General features: G+C 38.0%; 1 protein-coding gene and 1 long non-coding RNA gene across 2 annotated transcripts in view; one reads left to right on the forward strand and one right to left on the reverse strand.

The window, feature by feature from the left end:
* Window positions 1–6,594, forward strand: part of LOC133090234 (centrosomal protein of 78 kDa-like) — a 38,366-nt gene extending 31,772 nt beyond the window's left edge. Inside the window, 3 exon segments of the mRNA XM_061188576.1 lie at window positions 3,778–3,892; window positions 4,715–4,886; window positions 5,801–6,594. Coding sequence (XP_061044559.1) covers window positions 3,778–3,892; window positions 4,715–4,886; window positions 5,801–6,364 — 851 coding nt within the window. The 3' untranslated portion in view covers window positions 6,365–6,594.
* LOC133090236 (uncharacterized) overlaps window positions 5,375–17,069 on the reverse strand; it is a 52,223-nt gene continuing 40,528 nt past the window's right edge. The window contains exons 4-5 of the long non-coding RNA XR_009700790.1: window positions 5,739–5,990; window positions 5,375–5,483 (exon numbers count right to left, since the gene is read on the reverse strand). This is a non-coding gene — a long non-coding RNA (uncharacterized LOC133090236). The remainder of the gene's footprint in view (window positions 5,484–5,738; window positions 5,991–17,069) is intronic.

A 17,069-nucleotide genomic window follows, 5' to 3' on the forward strand; every position in this document is an offset into this window, starting at 1 on the left:
TCTGCATGTACACACACCTAATCTGCTCTTTTGTCTTAAAAAAGTTTCAAAAATATTTTGCCATGTCACTAAATACTCTTCTACATCAGAGAATTTGATTAAGCTTATGCATCATCTCCCAGGAGAAACGCACAGATATATTTTGAATGTAGAACTCCTGAAGCCCATTCATAAACTCTGGTTGAGACCTCTTGTCATTCTTTTCTTAGTGGCTTCACAGCGCATTCCTTCATACGGTGAGCTATTTTTATTGAAACCAATCCCAATTTGGAGGCTCTTAGCTTTCTTCTAGGGTTTGGTTATAAACGATCTTATGACATCGTGTTGGTAGATAAATCTTTGCCCACATCTTTGATTTCCTTAGGGTAAACTCCTGATGTAGGATTGTTGTTAGGTACCAAAAGCTACTCTCTAGAAAGTGATGCCAGTTCCTCTCCCAATGACGGCATATAATAGAGTTCTTCATTCTTTAAGTGATTGTTCAAAGCAGTTAAAATGTATAAATATACCTTACTGTTTTCATAAGTATAGGTATTCTGATTGTTTATCGCTGCATAAGAAACCACCCCGAAACAGGGGCCCAAAACAATGACAATCATTTATTTTGTCCACGAACCTGGAGGTTGAGTAGAATATTAATGCTTTTACTACACTCTCACTGACTGAAAACAATACCTATTTGACTAGCTCACAGTTCTGCAGGTCAGAGGTCCAGGCACAGCGTGACTGGGTTTCCTGCTCAGATACACACTGGAACGTGTGGGTTCCCTCCTGAGAGTGTTAAAGCACGTGAAATTTAAGTGTAAACATTGAGCCCCAAACGTTCGATGTTCACCATAGTTTGTGTGGGTCACAGAGCTGAAATCAAGATGTCAGTCTGGCTGTGTTAGCATCCAGAGGCTCTGGGAAAGAATGCCTCCAAGCTTCTTCGGCTTGTTGGCATAATTCAGATTCTGCAGTTGCAGGACAGAGGTCCCCATTTCCTTGCTGGCTGTCAGTCGGGGGACGGTCTCAGCTCCTAGAGGCCTCTCGCTTGCCTTCCCTGCCGCAGCATTGGACTTCTTCAGAGCCAGCAATGGAGAGTCTCCCTCTTGTCCCTTTTGTACTTCAATTCAGGAAGAGTTCAAGTCCTTTTCATGGGGTGCCTGAGTAGGTCACATCCACCTAGAATAATCTCCCTATCTTAAAAAATCAACTGATTTTTGAATCTTAATTCCGTCTGCAAAATCCCTTCACTACAGCACCCAGACTTAGGGTTTGATTGGATAAGTGGAAGGTTTGTGTACTTCAGTAAGTAGGAGTCTTAGGGGCTCTGTTAGAATTCTGCCTATTGCAAGCAGTGTCCCCACTTCAAGGACCGAAGTGTCTTAGTTCCTAAAACTCCTAAGAGAGTTGATCAGTGTTCATTTTATTTGATTGACCTTGGTGAATGGGGAGACTACCACCTCCGTGAACAGGAATGGCACCCAGCTTCCTGAGTCTACAGTGTGGCTCTGTTACTTAGTGGTGTCACCTCGGCTGTGCTGCTCTACTTTACTTCTCTGCCTCTGTTTCCCTCATCTGTAAAATAACATGGAGTTAGTGATTGTTCTTTCCTCGTAGGGTTTTTTTTTTAATAAATTAATTTTATTTATTTATTTTTGGCTGCGCTGGGTGTTTGATACTGCTCACGGGCTTTCTCTAGTTGCGTCGAGTGGGGGCTACTCTTCGTAGTGGTGTGCGGGCTTCTCATTGCGGTGGTTTCTCTTGTTGCGGAGCACGGGCTCTAGGCGCGCAGGCTTCAGTAGTTGTGACACGGTGGCTCTAGAGCGTAGGCTCAGTAGTCGTGGCGCACGGGCTTAGTTGCTCCGCGGCACGTGGGATATTCCCGGACCAGGGCTCGAACCCGTGTCCCCTGCACTGGCAGGCGGATTCTTAACCACTGCGCCACCAGGGAAGCCCCCTCTTAGGGTTTTGATGATTAGATTATTTAATGCCCAGGGAACTCCAGGAACAGTGCTTGACTGTAACTTGCTTTAAAAGTGATTACTTTTTAAAAGAATGCTTTTGAATCTGCAATTATGCAATTCAGGTATGTTAAGCATGTTCATTAATAGGACTTCCTACTATAAAGAGACCCACACATAAAAATAGAAGTTTTCTTTCTTGGTCTTAACTATTTATTTCTGACTTGCTATGTTATACGCATATGCCTTTTATGGTGGGCTGCCACAAGTTTATGTTGGAAAAAGTGGAAGTTAAATAAATCTTTACTATGCTAATTTGATAGATTTTGATAATTCATTTCACTAGCATGGTATGATATTACCAGTAGCAGACTAAAACCTGAGTTCGCTTCTGGCTCTGCCCCTAAATCCTGATGAGTCCTATAGCTGGAAAGGCTTTTGGATATTATACTACGAATTAGTTATAATATTTACTCTGTTTGTTTAGGAAAAACTGGAGGAGTGCCTAAAGCAGTTAAAGGAGGAAAGAGTAATAAGACTTAAGGCTGATAAATGAGTCAATGAGGCAAACAATTTCTTATACTTTTGAGAGTGTTTTCGTTTTATTTTGATTTGATTTTAAGCCATATACACAGTTTGTAAACGTTAAAACTGTAATATGTTGCAAATTGGTTGTATCATATGGACTTTTGCATTTACTGGTATTTAGTGATCATATGATCTATATTCCAGAAAGCATGTATTTAAAAATGTGAAAATCTCGTTTTGTGTGTGTGTGTGTGTGTGTGCTTTCATATGACACTAGCTTATTTTCTGTTCATGATTCTTTGATTCAAGAAAGCACTTTTTGTGCATATACTGTATATACAGTAGTATAAAAGACATGATGAGACTCTCCTGGCAATGAATTAGGAAAGTGAATCATTTAAATAAATTTAAGATATTGGAAAACTTGTACGAATGCAATGCAAGATAAAAATATATACTATAAGAATTACATTAGGTAATGTGCATGAAAGCAGGGCATAATCTAAAAAGTTCCATCTAAATATACTTTATCATAGGTTGAACGTAGAGAGGAATTTTTCAAAGTGCATCCATTGGATTGGCGGACACTCATTCAATAAATGTGGAGCATCTGCTTATATAAGGCAAAAGGGGCCTCATGAACATAACAGCCTTTCTGAGAAATACTAGAGTTGAGCTTATAGGGGGTTTTAAGTGCATAGGTGATGAGCGGAAGGGGAAGAGTGCACGGGAGTGAATATTTTCAAGAAGCCAAAGAAAATATTGGTGATCGTACATTTAATAAATTGGGTTGGGTACGATTTAGGACTTTTAAACGTAAGCATTAGACATTTTGCCCACTAAAGTTAATTCTTAACATTCAGCAGAGTTGTAATATGTTTTGTTCAAATCAGATTCTATAATTCACTTTCTAATTTAAGGGAAACTTAAAGCAGGTAATTTTCTAATGTGGAATGAGGCTCCATTATGAATTTAACCAGTTAGAAATGTGATCTTTTGTGAAATATCATTAATAAAATGATAACTTTGGTTTATTGATATACCACCTAAGTGTTATATAGGAAACTTTGTTGGGTGCCTGGGGGTTTTGGTTATTATGTGATATGGTCTCTGTCTTTACTGGTGGGGAGTTAGGTTAATTACAGATTAATTACATTTTGAGTGTTGTAGTTTTGTTCCTTGAAACTACACAAGACTACTTTTGATGACAATGAGAAAAAATCATGTCAGACATTTTGTCTTCTTTTATAGCTGGAACATGAAAATGCCCAGTTAAGAAATATAAATTTCTCTTTGTCTGAAGGCCTTCATGCCCACTCATTGACAAGCATGATCCTGGATGATGAAGGTGTTTTGGGCAGCACTGAGAATTCTTTTCAGAAGTTCCATGCTTTCTTGGATCTCCTTAAAGATGCTGGGTTAGTTCATTTCTCTTCATGGCGTTCTTCTCTTTGCAACTATAATGGTAGTTTGCTGAGGAACTGGAGCAATTTTCATCACTTACGTGGCCATATTTAGCCAAATTTAGTGTAATTATAGGTAATATAGTTGACGTTTTAAAATGAGGAATTAAATTTTTTAAGAAATGCAAATAGGGGAGCCTGCTTTGGTAGAGTGGGGAGCCCATTATAAAAGAGTAACCTGTAGACAGAGTAATTAGTAGGTATAGTTTTTTGTAAAGACTAAATTGAAGGCAGTTTTCATTTAAAATATTCGGGAATGGATAAGAATTTTCCTATCTTTCATTTATTTTGCTTGTTTGATAAGTTTGAATTAAAGTTATTTTTGTCTTAGACATAAAAATTATTATTAATCTTCAGGGAAGATATAGGTCAGTGGTTCTCAACCGGGAGCAATTTTGCTGAAAGAGGGAAGTAGAGATTGATAGTTGATGGAGTGGTGTTTTGTCAGTGAATGAATTGGTGTTGGGAAGGAAGGAACAAACACATTCTTGGAAACTGGAGAAAGGTGGTAAAGAAGTGTGGGAATGGAGGTGTGACAGACAGTGGACGAGGTGCGTGGTACTTGTTGAAGCTGCTAGTGAGACAGTGGGATGTCTGCTAGAGGATGAATCTGGAAAGGGCTGAGAATTTGGGGGAGAGAGAGGCTTGTAGTCTGGAGTAGGATGTTGGCTTTTAAGATTTTAGAAGTATTTCATGATTGTAGGTCTGGGGAAATCTAAACTGCTCTTATGTGATTATAATAACCTTTGTCTTTTCTCCTTTCCTCCTCTGGTCCAGGCTTGGGCAGCTGGCCACAATGGCTGCTATAGATCAGTCAGATTTTCATTTACTAGGTCGTCCCCAGATGAATTCTACTGTTAGCAGTCCACCTAAAGAAGAAAAGAAGGCACTTGAAGAAGAAAAATCAGAATCAAAGCAGAGTGCCCCAGTATAAACGCAAAATCTCCAAGTAAGTGGACAGGACAGCACTTAATGATTCTAAGAGTGATTAGCAAAAAGGAAATGACCAAGTCAGAGAGAAAATAATAATGGTCAGTCTCTAATAGTTCACATGCTCGGGAGCTAGAAGACTGTGGAGTCCTCTCCAAATCTGAGATCAGTAAATGTGGGCCCATTTCATGATACTGTATTGTTGTACATAAGAAAACTGGAAGTTCTTTAGAAAATTTATGAGTTAAAGCAAACTCTCCTTAATGAAGAAAGAAAACATTACAGAAAATATTCCAAATTTTAAATTGTATAAATGTCTATTCTATTCATATTTTATCTAGGTTTCTATTTGTATGCAGTCAGCTTACAATGAAGGAACACTAATGAAGGTACATGTACTGATAGAATTTTTAAAATAAGTAATCTTGACATAGCTAATACGTAAGATATTATAATGACTCACCTGGTCATGGGAATGGGAGGGGAAACCTGTCAGCTTTTCCTCTAGCCTTACTTGGAGCCCCCTTCGCCCACCTCAGCCAATCTCAGACTGGTCTTGGGAACTGACAGCTTGAGAACACAGTCTGGTCACAAACTATATACTGTTTACATGTGCCTGGAGGATAGAAAAGAAATTAATTTTCTTACAGAGTAGGGTTTCATTTTTAGTGAGGGAAAGGAAATGGGTAATAGCTACCCCAATCACCAAAGTCTGAAAATGTAGCGGACATAGCCTTGGATATAGCTAGGTTAAGCTGAGAATCGCTTGGCAAGATAGAATTAGAAAAAAACTGGCTCTGAAATCTTCTGAATAATCAATTACTGTGTTAATAATAAGATCACAGAATAACATTGAAGTTTTGAACTCTACTTTTTAATGGTTGGCTTTGTTCATCACTGAATTTTTGTCTTGTCTTTTGTCTTTCCCTCCAGTTTCAGAAAATTACAGGTGATGCTGGGATTCCTTTGCCTCTCGACTCCTTCCATGTCCCAGTCTCTACTCAGGAGGCCTTAGAAACTTCCAAAGACAACCTGGGGGTCCCAGTCACAGAGCAGCGGCAGGAGCCTTTTGAAGATTTCATTGCTAGAACATGTTCTCCTTCAGCAGACGTCATTTCTGGAACTGGAAGTCAAAGAAAAGAAGAGGAATTATCTAGAAATAGCAGGTCTTCTTCAGAGAAAATGAGCAAAGCAGGTGAATATACCAAAAAATACTCTGCTAAGAAACAACCTGGGAAGGACCTGCATTCCTGCTCTGACTCACCTGTAAAGCAGAAAAGCAAAGGAATTGGGCAAAATAATTCTTTGCTTAATGAACCAATTAGAAATGAGTCTTCAAAAAAACACATTTTTGTTAAGAAAGAGAGTAGAATAGTGACTGTTTCATCAAAGACAACTAAAAGTAAACTCAATCTACTAGAACATTCTGAAAGTGATACTCTTGGATCTGATTGTGAATTTCAAGAAAGCATCCATACTCCATCACACCTAACATAGGTCTAAATCTTTTAAAATCTTTTAAAATTATGTTTTTGCCTTCAAATTTTAATAAATTACTTATGTTTTTATTATAGCATATGGTGTTTTAAAATACTTGACTGGAAGCCATTAGAGAAAGATTTATCTATACTTTTTTATTATAATGAAAGTTTTGGTGTATTTTTCCTTGTGATAGTTTGCACCATTCATTCAGCTAGTGTTTACTGAGGGCTTCATATGTACCGTACTTTTCTGGGTGCTATTGCTTTCAACAGTGAACAAAATAAAGCCTTTACTCTCCTGGAACTAACACTCTGTGGTGAGAGAAAACATAAACAACAAAACAGGGTAAGGGGTAAAAAGAGATGGGAATAATAAATGGAATAGTTTTACCATTTGGTTAAATGTCAAACTATTATGAATCATATGGCCAGAAGCCATTGACATATTTTAATTCACAATAACCAGAGAGCATCAAACATTGACCAAGGCACTTAACTGTGTTTATGGATTACAGCAACACTATGAGGTAGGGAACTATTACCATCCCCATTTTATAGATGAGGAGTCTGAGGAGACATTATGTGAGTTACCCAGAATTACACAGCTGTAAGTAAGTGGTAAGCTGGGATGTGACCAGAACCCATGCTCTTTTTTTTCAATGTATGGACTTTTTTTTTTTTTTCTAATTTTATTTATTTATTTATTTATGGCTGTGTTGGGTCTTCGTTGCTGCGCACGGGCTTTCTCTAGTTGCGGCAAGTGGGGGCCACTCTTCATCGCAGTGCGCGGGCCTCTCATATCGCGGCCTCTCTTGTTGCGGAGCACAGGCTCCAGACGCGCAGGCTCAGTAATTGTGGCTCACGGGCCCAGTTGCTCTGCGGCATGTGGGATCTTCCCAGACCAGGACTCGAACCCGTGTCCCCTGCATTGGCAGGCAGATTCTCAACCACTGCGCCACCAGGGAAGCCCTAATGTATGGACTTTATTATGTTTCATTTGTTTCTGATTTATGTGATTTTTTTTTTAAAGTTTTTTTTGATGTCGACTATTTTTAAAGTCTTTATTGAATTTGTTACAGTATTGCTTCTGTTTTATGTTTTGGTTTTTTGGCCACAAGGCATGTGGGATCTTAGCTCCCCGACCAGGGATTGAACCCTCACCCCCTCCATTGGAAGGCGAAGTCTTAACCGCTGGACCACCAGGGAAGTCCCCCTTATGTGATTATTTTTATGGCAGTTTTTTAAAATTTTATTTTTTATTGACGTATAGTAGAATTACAGTATTGTGTTAATTACTGCTGTGCAGGAAAGTGACTCAGTTATACATTTATATACATTCTTTTTCACATTCTTTTCCATTATGGTTTATCACAGGATATTGAATATAGTTCCCTGTGCTATACAGTAGGACCTTTTTGGTTTTCTTTAAATACATCCACTTTTTTTAAATAAATGTATTTATTTAATTTTTTATTTTTGGCTGCGCTGGGTCTTCGTTGCTACACACGGGCTTTCTCTAGTTGCGGTGAGCGGGGGCTACTCTTCTTTGCGGTGCGCGGGCTTCTCATTGTGGTGGCTTCTCTTGTTGCGGAGCACGGGCTCTAGGTGCATGGACTTCAGTAGTTGTGGCACACGTGCTTCAGTAGTTGTGACTCACAGGCTCTAGAGCACAGGCTCAGTAGTTGTGGCGCATGGGCTTAGTTGCTCTGCAGCATGTGGGATCTTCCTGGACCAGGGCTTGAACCTGTGTCCCCTGCATTGGCCGGCATATTCTTAACCACTGCACCACCAGGGAAGTCCCATGTAGGACCTTTTTGTTTATCCATCCTGTATATACACCAGTTTGCATCTGCTAATCCTAAACTCCCAATCCAACCCTCTCCCTCCCCCTCCCCCTTGGCAACCACCAGTCTATTCTCTACGTCCTTGGTTATGTTTCTGTTTCACAGATAGGCAGAACCCAGGCTCTTAATTACTTTGTTATCCTGTTTCCTTGTTAAGAGAAGAAGGGTTTAAGGAAGGCACCGAGAGAGAAGCCAGTGAGCAGTGAGCAGTAGAAGTGCAAAACAGTGGGGCTGTCAGAAAGCACACCTGTCTCCTTCCCCCATCTGAGCAGAATTTTTAAACGGCAGAGTATGTAAGAGTATGTGATGACACATCTCTGGATTAAATTATGTCTCCCTGGTAAAACATGCACAGATAAGTCTTTAGTTCAATCAGACTGAAAGGTGAGATCAGAGAAAAGCTAGAGTGTCAGATTTCTTCTAGAAGTTCCTGCCTGATTGTTACTAAGAGGACTACTAGAGTACTAGTTCGTTTGTTAGTCATGGATTGAGTGTTAGAGGACCGAAACAATGAGCAAGATGTAGCGTTGGCCCTTTAGCAGTGGAGTGAGAGGGGAAGACGCACAGCAGATGTCTCATCCTGCACGTGACATGCTGTGACGGGCATATTCAGGGCATTTCGTCAGTGTTTGTGGAAGAAGAGGGGGAGCTGTGAGGCAAAGAAAAGTCATCGAAGGAGGCAGTCCCTAAGCTAAGTCTTAAAGGACTCGTGAAAAACTGGTGAGTCAGCCGGTGAAGGGCAAGGACACTCAAGGCAGAGAGGACAGCGGAAGTCCAGAGCCGTGAGTGTGCGAGGGGTGTGTTAAGGAGCCACAGGCACAGGCTCTGGAGCATCAGTGCAGTGTCACCAGGCAGTGGCAAGCGCCCCTAAAGGAGGCAGCGAGGAGGAGGAGAGCGGGTCTTAGCCATCCATGTGCGTGGAGCTGGTTTCCTCAGAAGATAGCTGAGAATGGAAAGGACAAGTTCAGGTGGCATTTTAGACCACTGACGTCAGTATGGATGAGGAATTTGAAGAAGCCTGGAGACAATTATGCCCCACTCTTCTGAGAAGCAGTGTTTTTTATTTTCGAGTGGGACTTTCACGCTGCCACCTCCTCTCCTGTCCCTACTGAAAGGTTTATAGGCTGGCAGAAGGGAGAACCTGGCTTAAGTAAAGGTAATCAGGTTTCTTTACTGTACAGCTTCTCGGGGCTGCTGTAGGCTAATGTTCATTCTGGATCGTCACAGCAGGCGTATGGTACACAGCCATCCTCAAAGCTATTTGACTCTAGAGTCCTTTTTTAATAGAAGTGTCTAACAACTGGTTCCACCAAACAGCAATTTGGTAACTTCTAGACCAGGTAATAGAAAGGGGTCTGAAATAAGGTATAGATGAAGGGAGGAAATAAGTTCTAATTTTATTTAGGAAATTACAAGCAAGACTTGATCTTGGGAAGTAAGGAAGAAGTAGGAGGCGGAGGCTGAACCCCCATCTGTGTGACTAAGGTTGGGTGGTGGTATCATTGAGTTTGGAAATAGGGGATAAAGAACTGAATTGGGGAAAAGACTTTAGTTCTGGACATGTTGAATTTTAAAGCACCTGTAGAATTCAGGAGACAAACTGGTAGATAACTGGACATGCACGTGAAGACATGGAAAGATAAAAATTTGAATGTCATCAGCACTTAGCAGTCATTAAAATCATGAAAATGGATGAGATTTCAGAGAATTGTGAGTACTGACAACGTTTAAGTAATAAGCAGAGAAAGAATTCTGGGAAGGAGAGAGGTGATAGAGTTTCAAGAAGGAGGAAGTAGATGACAGTGTCATCCTTCAGAGAATGTTAAGTGTCCATTGGATTTGGGCAGTTAGGTCCCCAGCGGCCTTAAAGCAGTTCAGTGAAGTGGTGGACAAGAAAGGCAGATGGCAATAAATTGAGGGTGTAGGGCTGCCTGTGGGGGCCAGGCGGGGCTAGTGAAGACAGTGGGAATAGGCTGCTCTGAAGGAGTTTGGATGAAAAGAGAAAATAATTGGCAAAAAAGAATTTTTTAGAATGAGAAGGACTTATATCTTATATGTTGAAATGAAGGAACTGATAAAGGAGATCCTGAAGATGTAGATAATAATTTAGAGAACTGGGGAAACATGGACATATGAATTAGAAAAAAACCTTGCACAGTATATAAAAATCACTTGTATCCTTCGAGTTGGATGGATACTGGTAAGTTTGTGAGGAAATAAAAGTAAGAAGAGAAAAAAAAAAAAAAAAAAAAAAAGTAAGAAGAGATAGAAGTTAAATGAGTTTATACTGATAGCCTCAGTTTTCTTTGACACAGATTTTTCAGAAACACATATATACACATACATAATTACAGTTTTAAAATTCTTTCGTAGTTACATGTTTTATTAATCGCGTCTGAGAAAAGTCATTGATTTTCATTTTGTACAGCATTATCTTGTAAAGACAAGATACAGTGACAACTTCCAAGCTTTTTGCATGTCAGAGCTGAAACTGAAAAGTATCTCCATAATTGAATTTTCACTTCTTATTTGTAATCAGTTTATCCTTAGGAGGATACTTCATAGTGTTTGATCACAGATGAGTTTGGGCATTGCTATCACTCAATAATGCTAAGGATCTGTCAGGTTCTCTCCTATACTATATATTAATTTTTTCTCCGTTTAGCAAATATTTATTGGCGGCCTGTGGGAATAAGATACACCTAGGTCCTCTTTCCTTGGTATATTCACAAAAGCCTCTGAAACTAAATTTTCACGTCAGGCTATACTAAGGCCTGGCATAATAAGTTTTCATCGTTAACAGTTTTTTTGTGTTTGTGGGGTTTTTTTATTTTTTTGAAGCAAGGATAAGACACTGTCTTAACTCAGTAGTTGTCCATTGATGAATAAGTCAAAGAAGACATTGATGAAGCATGGTATTTTGAATATCCTTTCCACAGAATAGGTAATGGGCCGTCCTGAAACTCTGGTGAGATGCTTATCATTTTCAGATTTTGGAGTGGCAGAGAAAACCCTATTACACCTTGAATTATCTCTAGAAACATGAATTCAGCCAAATAAAAACAGTGCCTCTGCCTACTGAGGCTGTCAATTTCCATCTTACCAAAAGTGAACATTTCTCCTTTAGATTAAAATCAAGAAAATCCCCTCTGTCCAGGATGCAGTAATGGGGTACAAGAAAGAGGAAAACTGAAGGTATTCCCTCTTTACACCTGAACAGTGAATTCATTCTGATATCAAATATTTGTTATGAGTCTGCTATGACCAGGTGCTTTATTGTGTTTAGAGATCAAGTTACTGTTCATTCTTGGTAAGTAAGAAAAATCCATGTTTTAGGACTCTGAAAAGTAACTTTATATATTTTATATATATATTAAAAATAAATATATATATTATATATAACATATTCCACCTATTCAACAAAATTGTAATTTTCATCATCTCTTACGAATGATGAACTGTATTTACTCTTTGGAAAGGGCTTATAGGGAATTAAAGTCTCCATATACTTTTTATATAAGACCATGGAAACCAAATTCTCAACTGGGAGCAAACTTAGGTTTTGCTATGAAGGTTTATGCTTGCCTGGCCTTAGAGTGGTAGGCCAGGAACTCAAGGTGGAGTTTTTTTCCTCTAAGTTACTTTCATTGATGCCACCCTGAAAAAATTTGGAGGGAGTATTTTTGGAAATAGCTTTATCTCAGTAACCCTTTAAAAATGCTTCAGGGTATGGGGAACATAACTGTCAAAATGTTCAAGCAACTCTTGTTGATTTAAGTGTAATTGATCAGGAGCAATACAGGAAAGAGCTGGGTACAAAAGACAAAAGGCCCGAGGCTATTTCATGTATAGTTTTTGGCTTATTGTACAAAACAGAGAAAGTCTCATACACTCACGCAGCCAAGGTCCCCTACTGTTCTCTCCTTTTAGTATAAATAAAAGATAGCTAGTTTCTCAGCAGCAGCATTCTATCCTTAAGTGGGTACACAGTGATATTCTAATGTTCTCTGGAGCAGGGAATAATTCCGTGGCAGCTCTGACCTCCAGTCACCGGGTTCTCTGTAACTTAGTCTTTCATGCCCAAGGACTATAATCATTATTTCGATTTCTATTTAGCATCTCAAAATTGAAAGGATTCCATGGACAACAAAACAGGAAGTGATTTCATGAAGTGTTTTAGTATGGATAAAATAATAAACTATAAAAATACAAATCATCAGTAAAGCTTTTTCTTTCCAGAGAACTATATTCAGAAATTAATGTAAGCAGCTAAGGTGCACATGTGTGTCTTTTCACCCATGATCATGTGTGTGTGTGTGTGTGTGTGTGTGCATTCCACTGCTACAGGAGACATGCAAAATAATATCAGATTTGCTACTATATGAAGTACTGGCTTCTCCCAAGAACTGTGTGCTCGCAGGGTTCGTTCAGGAAGGTGAGTGCCCTACCGCTACATCGCAGTCATGTCTCATCACCTTCGGCGGGAATAATTTACACTTTAACTTTACATGCAGGCGTATTAAATTAGTATTACTCATCAGAACTTGCTTATTAATAAAACAAGCTGAATTAGCCACTGCAGAATCATATTTGGAAATTCAATGACAATTTTACATTTTTAATAAAGGCTCAGAAATATTATTGCAGAGCAGGTGGTACAGAAAACTGTGGTCAAATTTGACATTCATTAATAATTGAAGTGTGGAACGTGACAGGTGAAAATTGATATTGATTTCTTTCCTCTAATATTTGGAAGAGTTCTAAAAGGTAAATAAAATGAGATAACAAGACATATCAAGTCTCACTGATTTCTTTGATCACCTCCTCCCCGCATATCACTCCTTTGCCTACCATGTTTTGAATAATTCAATGCCCATAGTCTTTCCAGTTCAGTGCATTATAAAACACACTCAAGCTGGGTTTCAATCATATTAAACTGAAAGCTGAACTTTTTATGAAGGATTATTTAAAATAAAATGCATCTTGAGCCCAACAGCCTTTGAAACCAAACAATCCTGGGAGTTCAGTAAGGAAATGTCAACACTGTGGAGAACTTTTGGATTCAGAAAATTCAGTAATCCTATTTGATGTATGTTAACCGTATCAATATTAACAACCTTCTGCTTGATTTCAGCACTGATTTGAGAGCTGAGTTACTACTGGTCTTGTATTTTAACTAGTTGTGAAAGCACTGAGAGAGTTGTTCTTGGGTTGAACTTGACCTGCCTCTGGGAATGCTCTCTGTTCTATCCATCTTGAAAAGCTTTATTCAAGTGCATTTCTCTGCCTTCCTTCTTCTCATCTGCACCCCTTGGGAAAACGAAAGATGCTCAAATATAGATGTTAACACTGCAGATGCTCTGTTTGGCAATGGTGTCTTTCAGCTTCCCAATAAAAAATTATATTGCTGACCATCCATTTGACTGAAAAGTGACTCATTTTACTGACAGATATCTGGATTGAGATGCCAAAAGAAATAAGTCATTTCAAATTTCCTTTTTAATTTTAAGTCATAGCTTTGTGTTGCAACACTACTTGTTCAAAAGTTAGATCATGAAGGTTCCTTCCTATGACCTCCAAATAATCAAAATGTTCTTCAATAGGCTATATAAAAAGCAAGCAGAATATTCCTAATTATCAATCTTTCTCTTGAGTCATATAGTTCTTGTAATTTCAAGGAAGAGAAACTCAAATGTAAAGTGTTACAATAGCCAAGCATACCAGCACTGTTATCTAACCATTCAGCAACTTTCTCTGCCAAGTAACTCTGAACCTTAGACTACTGAGAATGTCTTTTTAATTAATTTTTAAGGTTCTCCTCTTTTGAGTTAAAAAATGGTCACAATTTTATAAGTAAAATTAAAGAAAAAACACAAAATAGACCATCTGAGATATTTCCATTAGGCATTATATATATATAAATATATATATATATAATTTTAATATATATACATATATAAATGCACTGGGATAAATCTCCATCTTCTGTGTCAGTCGGACATAGGTCCATTTTCTTAGGAACAGGGAACTCCTTTCACAATGGAAGTGAGGAAATTGGCTGGACCATCCTTCTTGAATATAATTCCATGAAGCCGCCATTTAAGGTTGTCTGGATCTTGGTTCCTTCTAGCAATCTACTACTCCAACAGTGTGTAGTTCATCAAATTCAGGTCTTTCTGAAGCCAGGCTAGAAATACAAAGTGAGGTGGACGACTAAGGTAACTGACCAAAAAGGAGGAGGAAGAAGAGCAAAACAATTTCCCAATTTCATTTTTTCCCATATTCTCTGTGCTTTACAAGGGAAAGAAATATTTGGGTCTGAGTTCCTTTCATTCTTAGCCATTGTTGGTTCAAAGTCTGAGGAAAAAAAAAAAAAAGGTAAAAATGAAAATATGGAGTCCAGAATTCCGTTAGCTCTCTTGCATGCAATATGACAACTTAAAAGGCCTTCCAAAATGAAGGGATAAACTTTTAAAAATATAGCCCAATCTTTTCAATCTAAACAAGTAAACACTAAAAATATATTTTAGAAATCCAGCAAACACACTAACCACAGTCAAAGCAAAGGAAGGCTTATGGCTTACCAAATGACAGTGGCTGTCTATAAGAGTGAGAAAGAGAATACCCCAAAATTCTATCTGACCTGGCAGAGCTCAGCACAGCTACTATTCTTCTTTCCTAAAATCAAGGCATAAAGAAATTGAATAAAACTTGCCAAAATGTCACCCGCTGCCTCCAAAAGCAGATTAAAGAAGGGAGTGTCCAGAAATCAGGATGAAGAAAACTACTTAGAGAAGCCCCTTCTCCTATCAGTGGACCACCAGGGTAATAAAATGATAATAGGCCTTTTTGTCATCTTCTTTTTATAATTTATACATTTAAATTTCAGTTAACATTTTAAAAATATCCAATCAGAATGACAGGCATTTCCAGAAGTTCAGTTTTTTTAATCCTCACCCTTTTACAAATGTGAAAACTGAGGCTCAGTATAGCTGTCAAGGAATTTTCCTAAATCATTGAAGCTGTAAATTTGGGACCTAAGTCTAAATCAGTTTCTCATTTTATCTTGGCTAACTTCTTAAAATTCTGTTTAGGGACATGGAGAGGGGGAAGGGTAAGCTGGGACGAAGTGAGAAAGTGGCATGGACATATATACACTACCAAATGTAAAATAGATAGCTAGTGGGAAGCAGCCAAATAGCACAGGGAGATCAGCTCGGGGCTTTGTGACCACCTAGAGGGGTGGGATAGGGAGGGTGGGAGGGAGACGCAAAAAGGAGGGGATATGGGGATATATATATACGTACAGCTGAGGCACTGTTATACAGCAGAGACTAACATAACATTGTAAAGCAATTATACTCCAATAAATATGTTAAAAAAATATATATGAAAGCTATACTATAAAATAGATACAGTGATAATATATCTGAGAGGTGGAATTATGGCTGCTTTTTCATCTATTTTTGGATTATTTGATTACATGATTTCTCTATAAAGAATAGGAATCCCTTGTGTAATAAAAGTTACTCAAAACGAAAAAAAAAAAAAAAAAAAAAATTCTGTTTAGGAAGAGAGGATAGAATGAAGGTTTGAGCATAGAAATCATCTAGAAATCACTGAAGATACTGGGCCTGTAGTGCAGTTTCATTTGTAGTGGGTTTGGCTTACATTCTTATATTTAGCTTTATTTCTATACAACTATCAAAGAAGGAGAAAGAAGTTGGGTAATATTTGCATTTGCAACTAATCAAAGCAGAATTGCTTTTAGCTTTAACAAAAAGATCATTTTGTAATCTCAGATTAACATCTTTATTCTTAAATGGAGCATAAATAACATTTATTGGCTAAGATTATTTGCAATAAACAAGACTGTTTACTGTTTACCACCTAGCAGATGACTATTTGTAAGTCTCACTGAGTATGCTAAAAGCTTATACTGAGCTCTCATTTTACCAGAGTGAATTTAAATTAACTTCAGCAGCCAAAATTAATGAAACCGGGTAAATGATGCAAAGATATTCCACAGGGTAGTCTGTTTTAATTAGAGATAGAAAATGTGAGTCATTAGAGGTTTTTAAAAATGTTGCATTCTATTACTTTCTCATATTTAAAATCTAGGAATATAGATGAAAACTAAAACATGTTAGCCACCTTAGTTCAGTTTTTAATGTATATCAGCTCTGAATTTATATTGAGTGAATAGTAAAGAGTCTGAATGAAGAACATAATCTGGAGGCATTCAGGTACAAGTCATAAACTTTATTAGAAGTTGAGTATCTGTTAATTAGCAGGCAGCTATATAACTTAACTATAAAGCCACTACAACTCAAACATTGTAGCATTACTACATGAATGAACACATATACAAATTAAACAGAAAAGAATATCCACAAATAGTTCTAAGTATGTCTGGGAAGTTTGATTGTGATAAAGTCAAGTTATAATCTTTAAAATTGATGCCTAGAAAACTACACACCCAGTTAAATCTAAAGTCTGTACCTCACACTACATACCAAAATAAATTACACCAGTTGCACATGTAAGAAGCTTGCAAGTTGCCACTTTACCCTAACAAGATGCGTCTTTTACAAATGTTTTCTCCCACTCTGTGGCTTGTCTTTTCATTATCTTGATAGTGATTTTCACAGAGCAGAAATTTTCTATTTTAATGAAGTCTAGCTTATCAATTCTTTCTTTCATGGATTGTGCCTTTGGTGTTATATTTTAAAATTCATTGCCATACCCAAGGTCATCTAGGTTTTCTCCTATGTTATCTTCTGGGAGTTTTACAGTTTTGTGTTTTACATTTAGGTCTGTGGTTCATTTTGAGTTAATTTTTATGAAGGATATAAAGTCTGTGTCTAGATTTTTTTT

This window comes from Eubalaena glacialis, chromosome 4 (assembly GCF_028564815.1).
Source record: "Eubalaena glacialis isolate mEubGla1 chromosome 4, mEubGla1.1.hap2.+ XY, whole genome shotgun sequence".
Lineage (NCBI taxonomy): Eukaryota > Metazoa > Chordata > Mammalia > Artiodactyla > Balaenidae > Eubalaena > Eubalaena glacialis.